General features: G+C 37.8%; 1 protein-coding gene across 2 annotated transcripts; it reads right to left on the reverse strand.

Moving 5' to 3' along the window:
* Positions 1 to 7,895: 7,895 nt before the first annotated feature.
* On the reverse strand, positions 7,896 to 19,648 carry SYT4 (synaptotagmin 4). Of its 2 annotated transcripts, none has more exons than XM_083882849.1 (4): positions 19,564 to 19,648; positions 16,020 to 16,828; positions 14,327 to 14,447; positions 7,896 to 11,355 (listed from the first exon to the last, which is right to left on the reverse strand). In XM_083882849.1, exons 1-4 carry the CDS (start codon positions 19,595 to 19,597, stop codon positions 11,048 to 11,050), a joined length of 1,272 nt encoding a protein of 423 aa, XP_083738975.1. In that variant the 5' UTR covers positions 19,598 to 19,648; the 3' UTR covers positions 7,896 to 11,047. The 2 variants fall into 2 exon arrangements, with proteins under 2 accessions (XP_083738975.1, XP_083738974.1); XM_083882848.1 differs by having other exon boundaries at positions 16,014 to 16,828.
* Between the last annotated feature and the right edge of the window lie 202 nt (positions 19,649 to 19,850).

Consider the following 19,850-nt stretch of genomic DNA (forward strand, 5'->3'; position numbering starts at 1 on the left):
TAACACAGAAGTATGAGGAAGAAAATTAGGAAATTCATATTATAGACATAAATAACTTACTATTTTAGTTGCATTGACTTTGTTCCTGTTTTGCATCAGTTTTATGCACCATATTTCAGAGAGGATTCATATCAAACATTGCCAGCTTTATATAGGTATTATATATTGTAGATTTATGCAAAGGGCAAATTCAGTTAAGTGTCTATGTGCATGCTATTTTGCAGTGCCGTGTGTATATAACAAAGTTATTGTCAAGGAGGTTCTAGGATAGGCATTATTATTGCATCAGATTTTAACCATAATAATTGACGTTGGCTGACAGGATAATCTTTCTCCAGATATTTCTTAGCTCTGGGTATCATAACTCTCCTGCATTTCTGAGTTGCAAATTATCATTGAGAGAGCAAAAAATGCCAGGCAAGCAGTAGCTTTAACTTGATCACTTTCACAACAACTCTTAGTGAAACTCATCTACATAGGGTTTGCAAATGTGCTTTCACAGAGGTTTAAAATCACCCTGAGAAGTATAAAGCATTAACACCTCCCTCCTGTTGAGAGCAGATTGACCCATCATCCCTCAGGAAAACAGTCAGTTATGGTCTGAAAAAAATATAAATCATCAGGTGCAAGAACTCTGCATATACTAATCTTATAAACAGGAAAAAACACCAATCACAATAAAATTTCTGTCCCTAGAATATAGTTTCTGAGCTCCATGTAGTTTTGATAACAATTTCCACTCAGAAAATAGCCTCCAGTAGAATGCTGTGTGAAGCTTACCTCCACGGGCAAAGAACACAACCTCTTGTGAGAGAGGCAGGTCCAGCAAGCAGGCATAATGTGTGACAAGATCCTTGTGTCCTGCATAAATGTGAATAACAAAAAAAATTCAGTTGAAACATTAAATCCATAACAAAACTGATAGGCAAGGAATTGCCTCTCCATGAAGAACAGTCTTATATTATTATTCTGGGGTCACTTCAAGCTGCCTTACTCTGAGATTATGCACAAATTTACTTTGACCTTAATTGTATATTTTTTAGGTTTTATCAGAGATGGATAAACTTCAGTTTGTGAAACCTCAGAGCTTTCTCAGCTCTATCCATCAGGATTTTCCATGGAGTATTGAAGGATCATTGCTATCTCAATCTCTGACTTTGTAATGTTGGCTGTAGGGAGAGAGGGGGGAAATAGAAGTTTTCTATTGGCTGTATTACAGCAAAAGATGTATTTTTTTCAGAATCTGTGCATTAACTGTGAGACAACAGAGTTAATCCAAATTAACAATAATAGAACACACATGATTCAACAAGGAAAGGTTTAAAAATGACTCAAGACAGGCACAGTTTGACCCACCCAAATTAAGTGTAAAGAGGTATCAAGTGTTCCAAACCTTAATGATTTAGGCCTGAGTTAAATATCATCCAGTGATACAAAGGCAAAACAAATTAACCACTTTTTTTAACACAGATATATTGGACATCAACAATCCGAGCCTAATTCTTGAAACCTAGTTTCTATCCCACAAAAGCATGGAACACAAAAAAAAAGGAACACATGAGGAACATGGCAGTTCAGGTAAGACCCCAGACAAATAACCAGTGACTAGGCATCAGCCTGAGGTTTAGCCAACTTAAAAAGAAAACTACTGAACCTGATGTAAGAAATTGTTCAGTGTGACAAATTCTAATGTAAGAAGATGCAAAAAAGTCCCAGAGAGCATTATGGGGAGGGCTGGATGTTACAAATAATTAAGGGACATTCATAACCAGAAAAGGCATACTTTCACAGAGAAGCACTGGAGGCTTTTGTGGGAGTGAAGTTTGGCAGTGCCAGCCATGTCCAAGAAAAGGTCTTAATGAAAGTGTGTGCAGTTGTGGTTACCTAGGTAACTGCATCAGAAATTCAAAATTTGGCTATGGATGTAGCAGAATCATTACTGTCTGAAATGGATGCAGAGGCAGTAACAAACATACGTTGTCTGCTTGGGTGAGTAACAGAATATATGGGTTGGAAGGAACTTTATAGATCATCTCATTCCAACTCCACTGTCATGGGCAGGGACAACTTCCACTATACTAGATTGCTCAGAGCTTCATCCAGCCTGTCCTTGAACACTTCCAGGGATGGTGCAGCCACAGCTTCTCTGGACAACCCATGACAGAGCCTCACCATACCACCCTCACAGTAAAGCATTTTTTCCTAATATCTAGTTTAAACTTGCTCTGTTTCAGTTTAAAACAATTGCCTCTTGTTCTTTCACTACCTTACTCTGTAAATAGTCTCTCTCCGACTTTCTTTTAAGCTCCCTTCAGGTACTGAAAGGCTGAAGTTAGGTCACCCCAAAGCCCTTTTTCCTTCAGCCTGAGCAATCCCATTTTTCTCAGCCTTTCCTCATAGTGAAGGTGTTCCGTCACTCTGTTCATCCTGATGCCTTTTCTCTGGATTCAGTCCAATAGGACAATGTCCTTTTTTGTGCTGAAAATCCCAGGACTGCATGTAGCATTCAAGGTAGGGTCTCATGAAAGCAGAGAGACAAAATCACCTCACTTGACCTGTTGCCCATGATGCTCTGGATGCAGCCTGGACTGGATTTTTTGGGCTGTGACTGCACATGGCCAGAGCAGGTCTAGCCTCTTACCCACCAGCACCCCAAGTCTTTCTTGGCAGGGAATCTCCTAATCAGTCCACACCTATGAAAAGGGTATATCAGGGCAGCAAATCTTAAGTAACATTAACAGCTACTGAAAAAGCGGAAAGTAATGCAGTGATTCAAAAAGCCTGAAGCAGAGGAGTAAACCAAACCTTTTGTCCTGAACATACTCCTGGTCAAAATTTCCCTCTTTGAGTCTTCTAACAAAGAATGAAAGCAAAAGACTTTTCCTGGATACTAGAGGAATACCTGAGACAAACAGAGCTTCCTTATCACTGTATTAGTCCAGACCTGACAGCATCAGCCTTGGCCCTGTACTTCCTCACAATGAAACCTTGACAGTCCTTTAGATAATTTTTGTACAAATAAAGATGTGCAACACTCAATCCTTGCAGCCTTTATTCAAAGGAAAGGCAACACCAATCACACACTGCAAATATATTGTGAATCAAAGCAGGCTAAAATAAGGGTATGCTGCTTTCATTGAGTGAATACTGCAAAAAACAACCAACCAGATCACAGAATCATAGAATCACAAAATTACAAAATCATTTAAGTTGGGAAAGATCTCCAAGACCATTGTGTCCAACTTGTGACTGATCCCCCCTCTTCAGCCAGACCAGAGCGCTGAGTGCCACTTCCAGACAGTTTTTGAAGACCTCCAAGGAAGGTGTGGTGACTCCACTAGCTCCCTGGGCAGCCCCTTCTAATGCTTAGCAACATTTTCTGTGAGGAAATTCCTCCTGATGTCCAACTTGAACTTCCCCTGGCACAGCCTGAGGCCATTTCCTCTCCTCCTGTCCTTGTTCTCTGGGAGCAGAGCCTGATCCCCCCAGCTGTCCCCTCCTGTCAGGGAGTTGTGCAGAGCCAGAAGGTTCCCCCCCCCAGCCTCCTTTTTTCCAGGCTGAGCCCCTTTCCCAGCTCCCTCAGCTGCTCCTCACAGGACTTATAAATGTGTAATCAGGGGCCAACTGCACCTTGGTTTTGCTTGTTCTGTAAAAGTATCAGATTTCTACCTTCTTTTGTCTGCTGACATTTTACTCATCTGCACTTCAAATTGATTTACTTATCTTTACATTTTATTGCTATTTAACATAACTTCTGATTTTAGCCTGGGATAATTCTCTATTGTTACATGCCTTTTTGTGATTCACATCTACTTTCTTCTCCATATATATTCATTGCAGCTCTGAGGGATTTATCTCAAGAAAATGTAGTCCCCAGATCAGTATTATAACCCTGAAGAACAGCAAAAATAATAATTCATAGCAAAATCATAAAGTTAGTATCTGCTATTGACGTTGTTAAGCTTTATCCCGTGATACTGAAAGGAAAATTGAGGCTAGAATACTGTTTATTTTCCCCACAAATCAATGTACAGAGCCACTTCAGATGTAGGCCTGCAGAGGTTTCCCTCTTCAACTAGAAACTTTCATTCACACAATCCTAAAGGCTATTTCATTGAGAGGGTATTATAACGATGCAATCAATATGGCAAGTAATACTGTGAAATACTTCTTACTTGTTTCCATAAAAACAGTTGTATTTTCTGAGTCATGTAAATTATTTACAGCATCTGTCAGAGAAAATTTGTGGTTATCCCTGGGGTTGTCTTCAAGACTAAATTAAATACCATACAGCACCCTTAGCTGATTAGAATTGTAACAGCCATGATATTGTTTTACTTTTTTTTTTCACTTGCAATTTCTAAAGAAAATAGTCTTAATGTGTTTCATTGTGCGTTTTAAACTTTTGCATCTTGTATTTTATGCTTCTTGGTTTTTTTGCTTTGTTTTTGTTTGGGTTTTTTTTTGTTTTGGGTTTTTTTTTTTTTTTTTTTTTTTTTTTTTCTTTTTTTTTTTTTTTTTCTTTTTTTAGAAGTAGAGTATTTTATAACAGTATTTCTTATGTGGAAAAAAGGCAGGGAAATTTTTGCAGCGTTAACTTATATTGGAAACAATCTATTCTAGTTTAAGTCATAATCCAAAATGCTATGAACTCAGAACTCCTGCACATGACTACTGCCTCAGCCCTTTGTGTGAGCACAGACCCAGTGAAGCTGCTTTCAGTAGCACAGCACTTACCTATCACCCAGTGGGACCTAACATTCCTGCATGTTTCACTTAAACCGAAATTCCATGCCACAACATCCACATTAAAAAATGTGTCTTCTTACAGCCAAGTCACCTATAAAAAACCTCCTTGAGAGGCTGTCCAAAGAGTCAGAAAAGCAATAGTAATGAGTTAAATTTCCTTCACCAGAATGAGAGGAGGCTGAGCATTTTCCAGTCAGACCCAACCTGTTCTTTACTGACCTAAGAGCATGTTGTTGTCGGAAAGATTCATGGCAAGAAATCCTGCAGGATCTACAGGGTAAACTATATGTTGAATTTTTAAAGAGAAGCAATTATGAAATTACAGAGACTTTAAGTTATGTGGGAGTTACATGGCTGGGGCTGATGCAGCTTCAGGAGGAGTAAATAGTGAGGATGGGCAGTAGCACATTCCAGAAACCGCTGAGATTTTCAGAGTCCAGGGATGGGACACAGGAGCAAGCCTCAGCCTGGAGCAACAGGTTATGTATATTCACAGAGAAGAAAAGGAGAGTGAGAGATACTGGAGACAGAATCCATATGGAGAGAGATGCCACATTGCAGTGGTTCGGCTTTACTAAGGGTGCAGTTCCGGCCAGCCCTGCCGCCACTACAACCCGGGGGCCACTTTGCCAGAGGCGTGAGCAAACCCGACCACGGTGCGGATAGTGCGCAGAATAGAAAGGCGGGACTCTCAGGATGTGCAACCAAGGGGATGCGTGTTCCCCAAGGCAGCGCTCCGAGGAGAGACGCTGGCCTCGGGATGGCACGGCTCTTTATTGAGTGGGTTACAGGGGTGGGATTGCGTGGGACCAATCATAACCTTTTGCCAACGTATAATGAGGGAATGCACAATTTTTGAACCAATAATAAGTAACTTGGGGAGGAGGAATACATGATGAGGGGGTGGGGAAGTTATATAACTTAAAGATTGACATTTAACAGAAAACTGGTAAACAACTATTATGGGATAGGGTAACCAGGACAACCAAGGTTTTGGCGGGAAAGTCTGAGGGAAGGAGAGAAGGAGAGGGAAGGAGAGGCCATCTTAAACAATAGTAATAATTACAAAATTATAAAACACAAATTATAAAACCAAACTGGAGCAGTAAAAACCCAATTGGAATTGAATTCAAGCACCACCACACCACATCTGCCAACCTGCCCTAATGATATCTTAGGAAGTCTAGTCCTTGCAAGGAGACCAGGACCCAGGCTGCTGCTAAATTTTTTCCAGTCCTTGGAGTATTGCAGCTCTTCCATCTGGGCATGAATAGTACTGCCAGGGCTTACTCAGAGCTTGTCAAGGGTGACTGCATAGCACTGAGGGTAGGGAAAAGTGTCAGGGCCTAAGTGGTGTCTACTGCTGCAGGTGAGACTAAATGGCTCAAGCAGAAGCTGACAGATCTTTCAGGACAACACCTAATTTTGTTGCTGGTAGTGCAATCAGGGCATTCACACTTGTGACTGCCGGATGTTCTCTGGTTCTGTAAAGAAGCACACAATGGAAAAACATGACATAACAATGCAGGCATAGCAAAAGTATAGTAAAGCATTCAACTTCTTTCATTTCCCCTCTTATTGACTTTGATCCTTTGATTCTATCTAAATATAAAGTTCTTCCATGCCACAACCATAAACAGAACGACAGTGCTTCTTCCAAAACAAAATTGATTTACAACAGTTGTTCAGTTGTGGAGGGTTAAAATATGGAAAAAGCCTGTGAGATATGAGTAGGACTTTTTGAATTAAGGTAATTGCTCAGGAGTCACCATCAGCAAAGCAATTGAGTGTCAGTGCCAATTATAGCAGCTGCAAGAGTGCTGTGAGTTGTTCAGCACCTCCGTGAGACACCATGAAGGAGAGACCAGACAAAAAGGTTGCAGCTTACATAGACCATATTTGAATCTTGTTTTAGAAAAAAAAAAAAAAAAAAAAAAAAAAAAAAAGAAGTGTTGTGTATGGCCATCTGTGGTTATGTATTTTTACCATGTGTTAAGCATGTTTTTATCCATGATGCCATAAAATACAACGGGCGTACAAAATAGTGTTAGACCTTGGGGATTTGAGGAGGATATCTGCAAGGGCTCTCTCAGTGGTCTGTTGCAGCAATTTGAGGTACAAATAGCAATCAGAACATTAGCTTTGAGACTCCCCTCAAGGCTCACCTGAATAGTATTTGGAAAACATAAAGACATTCTTGATCTCTATCCTGAAGAAGTGGGCCTGGAATGTGAACCATGTGAATCACCACTGTTTTAGGAGAGCTGTACCATACAAGGAAGAGAAAAGAAGTGCCTGCATGGGATGGAGTAGAGCAGTCTTTCACTTGATACCTGTCCCCTGGGGACAGGAGATTTGTCAGAGACAATATACCAGCTTATAACTGTGAAAGATGTTCTATTTTATACATCTGGCTAGTGAATCCTGTAATTGATTTCTGTGACAAAGATCAGGGATCCCTTCCAGGTGTTAGAACTCACTATGGGAATCATTAAATGGCAGAGTGTATCCCAGCTTCACCTGCCTTCTTCCTTCTCTGGTTTTTGTTTCTGTGTGAGTAAATACTTCTATATTCCTAGAGAGCACAACAGCAAAGTTTATATTTGTATATAGCACTTAAATGAATGTTTTCTCTACCTCAGCTTCCAAACTTACAGACAAGCTGGAGCCTAATACAACTTCCTTGTCTATGAGGAAGTGGTACATCGGTATGTGGTATGATTGGCCAGGGTAAATATTTGCTTCTGGAAAACAACTAGAATACAGGAGGATAATTTGACTTTAATTTTGTTCCTCTTACCTAATATATTAAAATTCATTCTTGTTTGCATCTATGTATCTGTCCCTATAAGACTCATAACTTCTGTCATGGGCCATGTTCCAAGTTGTAACCTGACTGCAGAGTACAATTCAGGATTCAGCTGAATTCAGCAAGCAGCTGGGAATAAAGAACATGTGATGTGCCTGGCTAGTATTTGGCAGAACAAATCTAATCCATCTCTGTGAGAAGAGGAAGACTGCAAGTCAAATGCTTTCCAATAGAAGCATGGGAGAGTAGACCATGAACACAAACAATAGCAGAAATCCTTGGGTTGGGGTGGCGGGGGGGAGAGATACATAGGTAGGATAATTATTTTGGGATGAGATGAACAAAAGCAGCAGTTTATTCTTGTCTTACACACATGGCACAACATACAGAACCAGCACAAATAACTTACAAAATCTCATACACCATGCTTCCTTTTGAATAGCTTCTATTAAGTTACAACACCATAACGAATCAGGTATTTAGTTACGACAGATCTCCAGACATGGATAGTCTCCCATTAAAGGAGTTAATATTTTTGTAAGCTACTTAGACAAACATCTTTTTTTTTTTTACATGTTTAATACAGTACAGTATCCTTAACAGAATTCAAGATATTCACAATGAGAATTGAATACTTTATAAAACAGCAGAATTTCTCACCTCAGTACAGGCCTACATTCACTCTCCTGCCTCTTTCTTGTTTAAAATGTGTTACAAGTCGTCTTTACTCAACTTTCCAAATTAAGGATTGCTTTAAATGAAAAAAACCCCATCTATTTACAGGGTTTTTTAGATTTAATAAAAATGCCTTTTCTTCCCTTTCCCATTCCAAACCCCTACCCTCAACCAAAACTGCCATTTAGCTGGTAGAAATATTGACCCTCAAGCTGCTATAAAAACTAAAAATAAAAAAATAATAAAAAAGAAATGACGACTTGCTGGATGCAAAATGAAAGATGGTCATTACAGCCCAGCATTAATTCAAAAAGATTAATTGTTATCCCCTAATGTCATATTTTGTGTTCATTGGAGACAGATGATGCCTGTCATCTGATTTCAGAGATAATGAACTACTTACGGGCCAGCGTACAAAACCCTCCATCTTTTATAATTGAAAGATGCCCCACTCTCTTAGATGCAATAGTTTCCAGCTCAGTTCTTTCCTTTTCAGAAATTGTAACAATTCTGATTGCGTTGTACGGAACCTAAACTCTCCCAGTCTCCACTGGATTAAACAATGTCTCCCCATATCCATGGTCCCAGTGACGTTTCTGGGTTGACTTAGAAGAGTTTTGCTCTGTGATTGCACTTCAAACCCCACTGAAGCCTGTGGACATCTTTCCTTTAATTTGGTGGCTTTGGATTAGCTCTGCTTGAATGTGGCTGGCAAACTCTAGCCCTTAAGCAGTTAATCAGCTTTCTAAAGAAATAATCAAAAAAGATTCCTCTCCTTTATACATACAATACGCAAATTTTTTACATTTAGCATTATCATAAAAAGCATGTTTATGTTATTTTGAAAATGTATTTTTACAGAAATCTATAAACACTGTTGTATCAAACACATTCTCAAAAACTGGAGAAAATACTGACACAAAACCTGGAAGAGCCTCAATGGAATTCTTCCAGTACTATTTGTCTACTTGCATATTTCATATTTCAGTGTCCTTTCCTGCAAACATAATTTGGCCATATGAGAACAGGTAAAGTAGACAACAAATCCCCAACAGTTTTAAGTAGGACTTAGGTCTGTTGTTTAATGAAAGTAGATTGACATTCAATGTATGTTTGGTTTGTTCTAACCTGGCATGCCCATTTTGCTACCTTTACCCACAATGAGCAGTACCTTGATTCCCAAGTAGTCTCATTTGCTTCAATGGGATTACACTTGACAAATGACGTATGCAAAAATACTGAAAATGTTTTCCACTTTTTTAACCCTTCTTATGTCAACAACTAACGTCACTATCTTCTTCTTTATATATATTGTACTTGAAAATGAAATAGGACTAATACTTGCAAACAATTCTTTATCAGAAGTTAGTGCACAAACTTTAGGAAATAATCTGCTTATAGTTGTGCTATAGTTCTGACAGCCTAAAAACCTATCGGTGTGACCAAGACAAAATTGCACAGGTCTAAATGCTTTATTTATACATTTGTTATTGTTACACTTGATTTTTCCTCAGCCTGACACAGTTTAAGTTTAAATAGACATGTGTCACACTGACATGAAATCAGGATGTTATTTTCCCTTACCACCACCATTTTCAGTACAGTCAGTAATGTACATTAATTCATATAATCAAAGTACTTTCCAAGTACTTTTTTCTAAATAATATTGGAGAAATTATAAAGCGAGTTTGGTTTCCTCTCCTGAAAAATTTTAAAAATGCACTGAAATTTGTATATTGGTACTGACTGTAATGGCATTTGTTACAGTCCAGGAGGTTAAACACAGGAAGTTCAACAGCAGAATAAGGTTTTCTTCTTTGTCTCACTATTTTGTTTATTCTTTAATGAAACTATCAAAATAATTTTTTTAGTACTAGTGAATTGTTAAAATATAATCGGTGAAAAGTAATTGCTTGTAATATCCTGTATGTTACCTCATCTCAACAGAAATTCTTTTGTACGGCTTGAAATGTTTAAAGTGTAATCCTACCTAGAGGAAAAAAATGCAAGCCATATCTAACCCCAAATTCTAGCTATACTGTAGCATGTACAGTCACCCGTAAAGGAGCCCTTTTAACAAAAAAAATTATGTTAACTTAATCATTAGTTTGAAGTATGTATCTATTTTGGTCACTGTAATAAAAAAATTATATATATAAACTTACTAAAAAATCCAAGTGTTAGTAGTTATATAGTATTTCAACATTTAAAAAAATAGTTTTGCACAATGTGATATGTAAAGCAGAATACGTGTTCATTTTTTGGGATGATCAAAGCATGAGTAACCAAAACTTACAAATAATGATTAAATGTTCATAAAAGAAGTTTTTTTTGTTGGAGGGGCAGAAGGAATTCCCCCTCTACTCAGCCTCAATCCCCATGGCTTTTATAGGTCCATCCCCTTCCCTAATAAGCCACAGGTTGGGTCTTTTTTGGATATATTGTAATAATTGTTATCTTCTTCCATATATGAGTCACTAATAAGTGACTCTTTCAAAACATAGTTTGCTCTACTTGAGGTTTACAGTGCTTTAGAATTTACAGGCCACTTAAACTCTAGAAGAATATTAATTTGAACTAATGATGTTAAAGTTTAATGGAATAGAAATTCCGTTATTTACTGTGAAAATTAAGTTACCTTCTGTTCTGATAATTCAATCCAATTTTATTTCAAAGCCTCTGCCCCTTTGGAAAAAAAAAAATAAAAGTTTTATAGTTAAAAGCTTGTAATTATACATATCAAAGAAAAAAAACCCTGCTCCTTGCCTATGGAAATATATATAGTTATTTAAGATTCAGCCCCTCTCTAAATTGCTAACCATCGCATAACATGTGCCATTTGGCAATTTGTCTCCTAGGATATTCACAAATTTCTTTCCAGTGCTCTCCACCTGTTCCTTCTGCTGAAGATCCCAAGGTTAACCGGCCAATCACCTCATTCCTTGAACCCCTATCTGAATCTAAAACCAGAAATTCAATGCTGATATCATCAAGGCCCTCGCAAGGAATGTCAAAGACAAACAATTCATTGAACACTGCATTGGGCGTGCACTTCTTCACGTGGGTTTTCTTTTTAGAAATTCTCTTCTTGGCATGGTACAGGTTCACTTTGACGTAAGGGTCTGCAATGAAAAGAAACAGCACAGATCAGTGTTGAATAGTGTTCAGAAGTTCCTTGATCTAGTTTATGATAAATTCTATAATTATCCAATATAATTACATCTCACTGAGTAGTTGTTTCAAATATATTAAAGATGAATAATCTAATCCTATTTTTTAATTTTTTCTTTACATCTGAATTAGCTCCTTTATGGTCACCAAAGCTGTGTTCAAGACAGCAGTGAAGTTTAGACTGCGCTCAAATACAGGTATTTCTTTCATGAGGTAAATCCTCTCCTGCAGTCCATTAAACCAACACCTCTACCACATCCAAAAATGATGTGAAAGTGCACAAAATTCTAAAGGTCTCTGAAAAATATGTATCTTTACATATTTATGTGAGTCAGAAATTTACCTTTCACACAATCTACTAGGGTATAATCATCATCACTAATCTAACGCATGAAAAGAAAACATTCAGAAATAAGTGAATAAACTCGGGCTGAGAGAATGGATGTAATAATTCTGCTGGAGTTTATTGAAGACAATTAAGCTGGTTAAATTGAGGCCACCAATTTCTATTGAACAAATTTGACACTAAGCTTTAAATGTAAGGGTATGTTTACTGTTGCAATGTGTATCTGTCTTTACATCTGTGTTGTATTACTGTTGAGTATAGGAAGTGAAAATGTCCATTTCTTTGCTGCCAACCAACTTTGAGTTTTTGCATCCATCATAATTATTTAATTGTTGTGAAGTTCCCTTGCTATTGTCTTCAATAATGGCAACATTTATTCTTTCAGAGGAGACATTATATAAATCAATGCTTTCAATTACCTTGGCATTTATTCAGTGAAATTGTGGGCCTGTTTCCAGGTTCTCGGGGTGCAGTGATGTAGTACAAAATCTTCTCTACTGAACCCAGTCAAACATGATTGTTTATGTAAACAATCAGCCAAGTTAATCATCAAGAAACCTGAATACTTTTTTTAAAAAAATGTGACACTAAACTGAACAGTATTTATACATGTTGTGTCACACTTATCAGACTGAAATGGTTGGAGGAGTAAAATTTATGCTTTTCCTTGAACTCAAAATAGTCTACCAGAAGTGGGGGTGTAATAGAGAACCTCTTCATTTTCATATTCTATTACCATGAACATTTCAAAAACACAGAAAATGCTCACTGACTTTGAAATTATTGTATATCGTATCAGCATTAGAAATACCAAAATCAATATCAATCAGTGGATTCATACTGGTTTCCATTTCTTTTTAGAGGAAATTTTCTGTTACCTTTGACTAGCTACTGGATAAGGCTAGAGAGTTCCACTTGATTTTATTAGACTAATAAAAGACACTCAGCATCAGTGACAAAGGAAATCAAGAAGATTGTGAAAATGGAAGATCTTCTGAGTATAAAAAATCTTCCATCCTCTCAAGGAGGTTGAATTGTGGAATTGTTTATTTTAAGCCATAGAAACACCACTTCACTCTCCTCCTTTTCTAAGATTAATGTTGGGATGAGGGGAAAGTCACAGAGGAAATTATGACTGTACTGAGTGCAGTATGCTACTGACACCCAAATGTCTATTGTACATGACTTTATTGACAAAATGAAAATAATGAAAGCCTGTTTAAATGAAGTAGATGTTCACGTGCAACATGGCTGCCTGCAGAAGTACTGGGATGCCATTCCCGTTATAGTTAGCAAGGCTCTCCTGGGGGATGCAGGAAAAGAAAACAAATTTTATAGCTTTAGTTGTAAGAGATGCAGTAAACAATGGATATTACGTAGGTTCTGGGTCGATTCTGGGACTAGGAGGCCTTTTTCACACCTGGGTAAACATCAGGCAGGTTTATTGAAATCAGCTGGCTGTCACAAAACCATGAAACCTTCATGAAACCACTATCTTTGTGACTTTGGGAATGATTTTTAAAAATACATATCCTCTCTTAGTCAAGTAAATTGTTTGGCTCCATATGCATCCTTTCTCCTTCTGATATGTGAACAAAATTTAGATCAAAAGAAATATGTAAATGGAATTTGGTGAGAGCTACCTGTAGTTTTGTTGTGTTGGATTCAGGATGGCTTCACTTTCCAGGTAAATTACAGTATGAGAAATGCAAAAACTGTATTATTGGCTGCAATGATAATAATTCACTGTTTCCCAAAACTACTTCCTCTTCTGCTTCTTTCATAATATTGAGTGAAATAAAAGCCTATAAGTTCTATAAAGAAGCAGCAGCAGATGTGGTACTACGGCCCTTTTTTGTGTACTGTTGTTTTTGTGTGGCTGTCTTATATACCGGACATTAAATTTTATACTGTTATTATGTTATATAATATGTTATAGAGCCTTAATATGTCTTCTATGTGCAATTCTTGAATTGTGCTGGCTTCAGATGAGGTTCCAGTGAATGAGAAATGCCGCAGACAAGGAAAAGAGAGGATAAAACCTGAACCCTCTCAGTGTTTGGCTCACAATAAAGAGTGTGTGTCATGCCTCCTCCCAGTACTGGCACAACTCACCTTTTCACCTTGCCAAAAAAATGTTAGTGCTCAGTGGGCCAAATTCAAGACAGAGGTAAGAGGCTGCTTTTCTTCTGAGATAAATCATATGATGATCTCACTCAACACTGGTCTTCTACAAATAAACTCATTTTTTGTCATAAATAAAAGCTTTTGGTATGTGCAAACAACATCCCACGCTTATGGCAGATGGGTTCTGTTCAAGACAATCATAAAACTCATTGGTTTTCACTGCTAACAGATGTCACCTTTTCTTGATGTGGTTGAAGAACAAATTTGTATAAAGCATATCCTGGAAATAAAGCATTGACCTAGACATGAATTTAACAAATAGGCTGTAAATAATAGAAACATAATTTCTGCATTTATGGAGAATTTTTAGTGTTTGAAATGCCACATTTCAGCTGTCTTTTGCATTCTGTTTTATATTCTTAGGGGATTTTTATTATTAAAACCATTACCTGATAATCCTGACACATCAGATTTAGGTAGATGCCTGGCTTTTAGAACAACGACAGTGAGTGTGTTTGTTGTAGATTGATAACAGAGAGAGACCAGTAATTCTCCACGACCAGATGATTTCTGAGGAAATTAAAGAAAAAAAATGGAATAAAACTATTTATAAGCAGTTATATTGACCAAGCTTTAAACCTGAGTTAAAAAGGTTTATGAAATGTCATAGAAATGTATGCTCTGAAACTGTGTAAAAGGATATAATACATGAAGTTATTCTGATTTACATAGTAAAAGGTTTTCTCTCTATATTAGTTATATAACTTTTCCTATGATTGGTTATGAGACTGAATGAAAATTAAAAAAATAAGTGGACAATATAGGTTGACATGACATCACTATCTTTGGAGAGTAGAAATGAAATCCTGAGGAAAAAAAAATCTCATTTAAAAAAGAAAATTATCTTAAGCAAAGCAAAATTCCATAAAAATATACTGGGGAGAAAAGATCCAGTGCAAGTAAAGAAAAAATATCCAGTAAATTATTTTAAACAGGAAGGATTCAAACTGTCAGTGAAATCTTATCCCCTGACACTCTCTAAAGCAGTATAATATACATGAAATAAAGGTGAGATCAAAGATCTTCTCTATGATTATTTGATTTGGATTTGAATTTGCAGGAGTAGTTTATTTCAAAGGGAGAAGGAAGGCAAGGGAGACAAGATAGTACCTTATATACTAGAAAATCCAATAAGTTATCAACAAAAGATCAGTGACATACTTATATTTGTTGTCATATAGTGATAGAATTGCAAAATAACAGTATTAGCTATAGGTTATGTTGCCTAGTAGACATTTATTTTATTTGGCAGTATGCTTGTCATTTGAAACCAATCATGTTGAACATCAATACACATTCTACTTCTTTGGCAGAGATTTAAGAGTCGTATGTGCAATGCCTGTGCATTTCTGTGCTTCAGCTGAGGTGTAAATGACCCTTACACTCTGAATTAAGACAACATAGCATGAAATATTTTTTTCCAGTAAAGTCAGGAAGTTTTGTTAGTAACTCCAGCAGGTCTATGGGTTCACCCTTACTACCTTTAGTAAAGCTGCAGCCTGTATCACAATTAATGAGAGACAAGGTCGTGTCAGCACCAACATGCAAGAACACACTACAACATCAACAATATGGTATCTAGCAGGTCCCACTTCCCTAACTAAACACTACCTACATTCCTTAAGAATGTGCTACACAACCCATGCAGTTGACATTTTCCATTGACTTCAGTAAGATTTAAGAAAGAATGATGTCAAATATAAAAGGGGATGGAAGAGAAAGGAAATAATACATAAATATTTGCATTCTTTCATTTAAAAGCATATCAATGGGGGTCGAGTCTGCTTGAGCTAACTGGAATGGGTCCACTCAAATCTGCTAGACCAGATGAATAAGAAATTAGAGCTTAGGGCATTATCAGGTTTTTTCAACATGCCTGATTTTTTTTTTTTTTTTTTTTTTCAATTGCATATGTGTAATGGCGTCCTCACACTGCCTTTTCTGCCATAGGAAAGTATCTTAGAAATTGAATGGTGAGGGTTTTGGCTTTTCTTTCCAAGATGGCGGCAGCAATACACAAGAATCATAACTAACCCTATCACAGCATTTTCAAACTTTGAATAGAAAAGATGTTACCCTAACATTTCTTTTGATGATCTCTCTGTCCATTAGCAGCCTTCCTTCTGAGAGTTCAATTCCAGCAAGAGGGATGAGGACTTCTCCAATGACATCATCTCTGGAAAATCTGTCAAAGCTCAAGACCATGAAGTGAAGTGTTAAGTCTTGAATTTGGCTGTAGGGGATTCCATAGAACGTGAAAGTCTCATCGAAAGCTGGATCTAAGGTTTTTCTCAGCACTCTTGTTTTCACCTTGTGCTTTTTCTCAGGTAGGATTGTCATTTTGATGTAGGGATCAGAAGTCATAGACTGTTCATCCATTGCTGGCAGCCCACTAGCTTCTTTGATGTTCACTACAAATGCTTTTTTCTCAAAGTTGTACTCTAAGGAGAAAAAAAGAGTTCCTAGCTTGTCTTGTTTGTCTTCAGATGACAGTGAAGCAATGGATTTTAAGCTGTCAGGAGATACTGAATCTTTCTTCCTTTCTGCAAAGTGCTTAGGAGATGAATTTTCAAGATCTGGAAAGCCCTGCATTTTTGTGGTTGTTTTGGGGAAATTGCCATTTAGATCTCTCTTCTCCAGGTCAAGATGCAGAGAATTCTTTGGCATTGCTGATTTGTTCTTTGCTTCACTTTTATCATCTGCTCCAAACTTCTTCTTGCTGTTGAGATTCTCAGGGTAAATATCAACCCCCTTCAGAACATGGACAAACTTGTATGGAGGGGTCTTATTGGACTTGGAAGATTTGCGTTGGCAGCAGATCCAAGCAAAGAGGGAGACAGAGAAGACAAGGCCAAATGCACTAAAGATCCCAACCACTGTAGGAATTTCATCTGCAAATCAAATAAACAGCAAGAAGCACATAAGCAGCAGTACCTTGAATTCTGCGTGATATTTAATCAGGCAATAAATTAGTAAAACAAACTGATATGAGATGGTGATATCAGCAGGATTGACAGACTGGAAGTGCTCTGCATTGTACACGTTGTGCGCCACCTGCAGGCACCAGTGTGCAGTCCCACTCTAAGGCATGCTTGTTAGGCTAGTATTTTTCCATACACAGAGAGTTAGGGAGGAAAATACTATTCCCATCCTAATAATAAACACTGTTTGTAATTTCTGTACTGTCTCAACCCTCTGTGTGTAGTTTCTGAGCTTGGATGTCTGAATAATACCAGCTCTCAGCTGGTTTCAGGTTTGGGTTTACAGAGGCTTGTTGGCTAGCTAAAACACACTCTAAAATATACATTACGTATAGATACATCATCTACTTTCCATAGTATTTCCTAGAATACTTTGTACACTAAACAACCAATTTTTTATGGTCTGATCCCATAATTGCCTGGAGGTATCTCTTGAAAGAAGTGAGTTTAATTGGAGGTTATAGCACTCAAGAGTTTCACTGGGATTTTCAGCACTTTGCAGGAGGAAGTCGATCAAGAAAATTTAGAATAATTATATACTGGATGTGTTTTCCAGATGGATGTGACATTAGGTAGCACATGTGAGTTCAAAGCTGAGAAAATCATGTTAAGTTTATCATTGATAACCACTGAACTTTACATTTAGGCAAAGCTTATGGGGAGTTTACAGAAAAGGTCAGTACTACTTAGGAATATATAAGAAAAGATGTGAAATCATGATTCTTTACAATTTTAATATAAATCCTATGCTTACATCGAATAAAGAGAAACCTGAGCAAGTGTTACAACCTCCATTGCCACGAGGATATATTATTTACATACAGACTATCATTAGCCCTTCAAAGCATGCATCAAAGGGTAAATGAGCACAACTAATTAGAAATCCAATTTTGCCCATAAGTAACATTACTAAGTGACTTTAAACCTCCCACAATGTAACAATCAGAGCTTAATCTTTATTCCCTGCAACCCCGGATGTCCAAGAGAATATTGATGTCATGACATTGTTTATGCATAAAGGCAATTATGTAATAGTTCTGTTTCTCCCTGGTCATTCTGGATGAGTAAAAGAAAACTATCCCCTGTATTACTAAATAAGCTTCATCCAGGCAAAAGCTGGGCCGATAAATGTGCTGCCAATACAGTTTTGCTTTATAGTGAGATGATTCAGAAAAAAAACAAAAATCCACAACAATACTATCAGAGCAAAGTAGGACATAATGTTCCAGCACTGAAAGGATCAGGCCTTGCTATTAATTTTTTATGACAACACTTTCCTGATGCCTAGAAGCTGTAGAAGTCTATATATTTAATAACAAGAGCTTAATGAAATGACTGAAAATCATATACATAACCAAAAAGTATTTTTCCTAACTTAAGCACGTGGTTTTGAATTTCAAGAATTCCTTGGGTTGCAGAAATTTTAATATATATGGTATAAAAATAGAAAGCTAAAAGTAATTGAAAACTAATCAGAACGCTTTATTATCTTTAAGGAATGGTTTGTATATTTACAATACTTTCTCAGAGATAAACTTTCTATAGGAATTGATAGTATGTTCTACTTTAATTCTACAACTACTGAAAGTAGTGATAGAATCGATTTGATGTTTAAAATATTAATTATCTTTCTTAAATAAGTAATTAGACAAGCATGATGTCACAACTGTGGTTAGAAACCTCAAGTGGATGGAATAAGAAAGAAGATGAAATGGTAACCAAAATGGTTTTATATTTACAACAAATTTTGTCAAAACATGAATTTTTTGCCTTTGCCATAATCAATTGGGTAGCATTCAAGGCAGTGCATTAGTAGAAAACATCATCTGATTCTTAGAGAAGTTATTTTTCCAGTTATGTGATATAAATCTGGAGTCTCTTCACTAAGTCAGTGGAATTATCCTTGAATAAAACGACTGCCAAAGCAAGCACAATGTAGGCTAGGGTTAACATTTGTAAAGCGGAGTTCAGAAACATTACCTCTCACTGCTTTTCTAACTAAAGCAACTTATGTATGCATTTTATAAGTGCACATACATGACTGTTTCTGAAACTTCTGGTACCACACTACGTGCAGTGTATAGAAATGACAAAACCAAAAAGTTCATTGTCATCTTTGTTATTCTCAATGAAACCGGGTTGGTTAAGATGCAGCTGTTCAGCTAAAAACACTGAAATCCTGTATTTTCATCTTCCTAGCAATGTCTTTTCACTTTAACTAACGGGTGACCTACAATAAGGATAAAAGGAATGATAATTATTCTAAGAATGATTTGAACAAAGATTTTCCCTGTGGCACACGATGCATTTACATCATCTAACTCTTGATGCATGTTACTTTCACAGAGACTCAGAAAACAACCCCAAACCTCTCTCATCAGAAACCGCACCTACAAAAATCTCTTTATCTCTTCCGGTACTTTAGCAGGAGGAGAAACGGGGAAGAAGGAAGGAAGGGAGATTAGGGAAAGAAAGCAAATTCCAACAACTTCTGAGAGCTGAAGAGAACTGGGGGGGAAACCAGGTCTCTCCCAACAAGCTGCGTGCTGGGAGGCACCGGGGGTCTTAGCAGAGGCTGCTTTTCTCCCGGGGAGGGGAGAGGAGCATCGCCCGGCCCCGGGTGCGGGGAGCCGGCACCCACTTACCGAACTGCTGGCGGCTGTCCGCTATCGGAGCCATGTTGGTGGCGAGCGATGTCCGCGGTGCTGGAGCCGCTGTCCGCGGTGCTGGAGCCGCTGTCAGCGGTGCTGGGGCCGCTGTCCGCGGTGCTGGAGCCGCTGTCCGCGGTGCCGGAGCCGCTGTCCCGGATGCGCGAGCCGCCTCCCTGGATGCTAAGCGACCCGCCCGGGGCACCGAGCGCACTGCCTTGCTGTTCCCTGGCTATCCGCTCTCACGGCGCCCGGGTAACCGTCTTTGACAGTGCAGTTTAGAA

The sequence above is a fragment of the Zosterops lateralis genome (assembly GCF_965231275.1).
Source record: "Zosterops lateralis genome assembly, chromosome: Z".
Taxonomy (NCBI): Eukaryota; Metazoa; Chordata; class Aves; order Passeriformes; family Zosteropidae; genus Zosterops; species Zosterops lateralis.